Here is a 3,291-nt window from a genome sequence, read left to right on the forward strand (position 1 = left end):
TGCTAACGGCTGGCTGAAAGGAAGGCGAGTAACCATGTTACACGACTCCGGCTGTAACACTGTAGTCGTGAACCGCTCTTTGGTTCCCGATTCCAAGCTTACAGGAGGAATGAGCACTGTACGCATTCTTGACCACACTCCTCTGTGCCTACCTGAAGCCGAAGTGTATGTTGACGGCTCATTCTTCACAGGCCACGTGACAGCGACCTGCATGGACAACCCTTTTTACGAGGTGATTTTGGGAAATGTCGCTGGCGTTCGTGATGCCGCAGCGCCGGACGTCAACTGGAGGGGTCAGCAACACACTTCCATCTCTCCGAAAGGACAGCCCTCTCCTAAGCGGAAGTCGAAGTGGAACAAGGTCAATGGCAGTTCACGTAAGTCAAGCCAATTTGCGTCACAAGCGTACGTCAAGAAGGCGGAGGAATGTGCAAGTGCGGCGAAACGCGTGGACCAGCTTCCTGTAGCTGCCATGAGCCCACTCAACATAAGCCCAACGGAGCTCGCTTCGATGCAGAAAGAAGACCGCACACTTTAGTCCTGCTTCGACTCGGTTGGCAGGAAAATTACCGTGAAGACAGCACAGTGCACGGAATTCTTTTCCGCCGATATCGGTTCCCATCGAAAAGGAGATGGGACAACTAGTCGTTCCTAGCGGTCTCCGGGTCTTCGTTCTAAAAATGGCCCATGAAGGTATTCTCTCCGGCCACCAAAGTATCAAAAAGACAACTGATAGGGTGCTGGAGGAGTTTTATTGGCCAGGCGTGCGATCCGATACCTCGCGCTTTGTTAGATCCTGTAATGTCTGCCAGAGAACCGTACCGAAACATCTGGTGGGACGCGTACCTCTTGGAAGTATGCCAGTCATCGAGACCCCATTCCAGCGGGTAGCGATCGATATTATCGGTGCGCTCTGCCCAACCTCCCAGAAGACGAATGGGTACGTCCTCATAATGGTAGACTTTGCAACACTTTATCCAGACGCATTTGCTCTACCGAGTATTGCGACGGAGAAGGAGGCCGAAGGGTTGATGGAAAGGTTTTCCCGGGTTGGTTTTCCACGAGATATCGTTAGCGACCGAGGAACGTCATTTACATCAGGCCTGATGAAGGAGCTGAGAAGGCTCCTCTCGTTTGCACAGTTGCTCGCGACACCATATCATCCCCTGGCCAACGGGCTTGTCGAGTGGTTCAACGGCACGCTGAAGGAAATAGTTCGCCGCATGTGCCAGGAGAGACCTAAAAACTGGGATAGGTACCTATTGCCGCTACTATTCCCTTACCGCGAAGTGCCTCAAGCCAGCCGGGGTTTCTCGCCCTTTGACCTGATCTATGGCCGCTACGTCAGGGGTCCTGTGGCCATCATGAAGGAGTTAAGGACAGGTGAAGGGATCGATCAGGACACGAAGACATCCTACGGTTACGTTTTCCATTTAAAAAGGCGCCTGGGGAACACCTGTCGCATTGCACACGAACAGCTTAGCAAAGCTAAGGTAGTGCAGAAACGCTACTACGACAGAAGGGCGAAGAGGTGCCAACTCCGCCCTGGAGACCAAGTATTGCTCCTTCTCCTGTCCGACAGGAGCAAGCTCATCCTGACATGTAGGGGCCCTTCGCTGCGCTGGAAAGAAGAAATGATGTCGACTACGTCATCAAACTGGGCACGCGAACCAGCTTGTTCCACATAAACATGTTGAAAAAGTATGAACCCCGAATTTCGGCTGAACAAACACGTCGACAAGCTTCTATAGCACACCAAACAGAGGATGCAGAAGAGAAACAGCCTTGTGAACCTTCTTTTCACCGATCGTATGTCGTGAACCGGCGAAGCTTTTATCCTTCGAGCTGGCCCTTTTACCGCACCGATCGGCAGGGAACTCCTGCAGTGGCAGAAAGGAATTGCCCATCTCGTTCCATATGCCATCGGGCGCCGGTCACCGCATGAGACTGCCGCTCAACGTTGCTTTATATTCTAGTGGTGTGTACTGCCCTTGACCTTGTTTTCCCCCAACACCACCATAGTGCATTTTTTTTTTTTTGCTGCGGTCAGAGTGATGTGTGATTTTTGCTCGGAGTTTATCTTTGTGTTTGCTTCATCCACGCGTGTCTGTTTTTCTGTACCCCTTACTTTGAACGTCGAGCTCGCGTGTGTGCGCGCGTTGGGAAAGACATTGAACGCTCCGCATCAAGGCCCACGGACAACCTCCGAACAGCCTGAGCAGGTTGTTTGAGTACAACAACCTCTTGAAGGGGGGGGTGATTGTGAGGATTGGTCATCATTGCTGGGAAAAGTGGACTACGCGCTTGCGCACGAAGAGGCGAAGGAGGGAGAAAAGGGCTGGAAGTGGAACACGGTTCCGGCGGCAGCGGAGGCTCGGAGCTGACGAGCGGACGAGGACTGGGTGCAGACCCACAGTTTCTGTGATCCCGTCCGAGTTTGAGTAGTTCGAGACGTGTGAGTCGGGGGCCGCCAACGCGTGTGGTACCCGCAGACGACCGGGGCGCGATCGTGAGACTGGCCGAGGCTGGATATCACGACGGCCGAGGGCGAAACCACCGCTGCACCCGCCACGTAGGACGTGCTGCATCTTCTGCCGTCTCGCTCGGGCAGAGCTGGCGGCAGACGGCCAGCGCTCGAGCGCGACTAGGTCTGGCGACGACCCGCCATCGACGTCGCCGAACATCTACCGTCGAGGCGGCTGTGAGAACAGTTGCCAGTGGGGCGAGTTGGTACGTGTTCATAGTTAATCACAGCGCGAAGAACAGTGCCTGTCCGGTGGTTGTTCTTTCGGGCAGTGAGAACGTTTTTTCCCCTTCTATTGAACGCTAGTTAGGGGTATTGGACCCGTGTTTTTTTGCTGTTGTGCTTCGCAATGGCACCGCTTTTCCGCTGTCTCGTTTTTCTGGTGGCGCTGTTAATATATTTTCTTCCCTCTTGCCCTATCAGGTACCGTTCATACGCGTCGTACACGCAGAAGGCCAAACGATTCCATCACAGTAGCCCAAGAGAGTATCGTCTTTATAAACACTGTGTCTTCAGAGGGAGATGATGAGTCTATGCGACACCATTTAAGGTCATCGGTTATTTTCAAGAGAAATTGGGCAGGCGTGTGCCGTCAACGTCTTTTATTTTGACGAAACTCTCATATATAGCTCATTGTTTACAGGCAAAAACGTATGTGAAGATATTTTGCGGAGAAAAAGTTTCCCTTTCTCAATAAATTCCCAAACCCGGCTTGTGTCAGTGGCACGTTGAGCGGCTACCGAAAAATTGGAAACGTGTATTGCTGT

The 3,291-nt window shown here is 52.7% G+C and overlaps 1 protein-coding gene across 1 annotated transcript; it reads left to right on the forward strand.

Moving 5' to 3' along the window:
• The first annotated feature begins 953 nt into the window (after positions 1-953).
• LOC144146620 (uncharacterized) lies at positions 954-1,599 on the forward strand. The gene is made up of 3 exons (XM_077678556.1): positions 954-1,049; positions 1,143-1,383; positions 1,583-1,599. The coding sequence occupies exons 1-3, from the start codon at positions 954-956 to the stop codon at positions 1,597-1,599; spliced, it is 354 nt and encodes a 117-aa protein (XP_077534682.1).
• Positions 1,600-3,291: the final 1,692 nt, after the last annotated feature.

Source organism: Haemaphysalis longicornis, unplaced genomic scaffold, assembly GCF_048455015.1.
Source record: "Haemaphysalis longicornis isolate Haplotype H1 unplaced genomic scaffold, Haemaphysalis longicornis Haplotype H1 scaffold_7, whole genome shotgun sequence".
Taxonomy (NCBI): Eukaryota; Metazoa; Arthropoda; class Arachnida; order Ixodida; family Ixodidae; genus Haemaphysalis; species Haemaphysalis longicornis.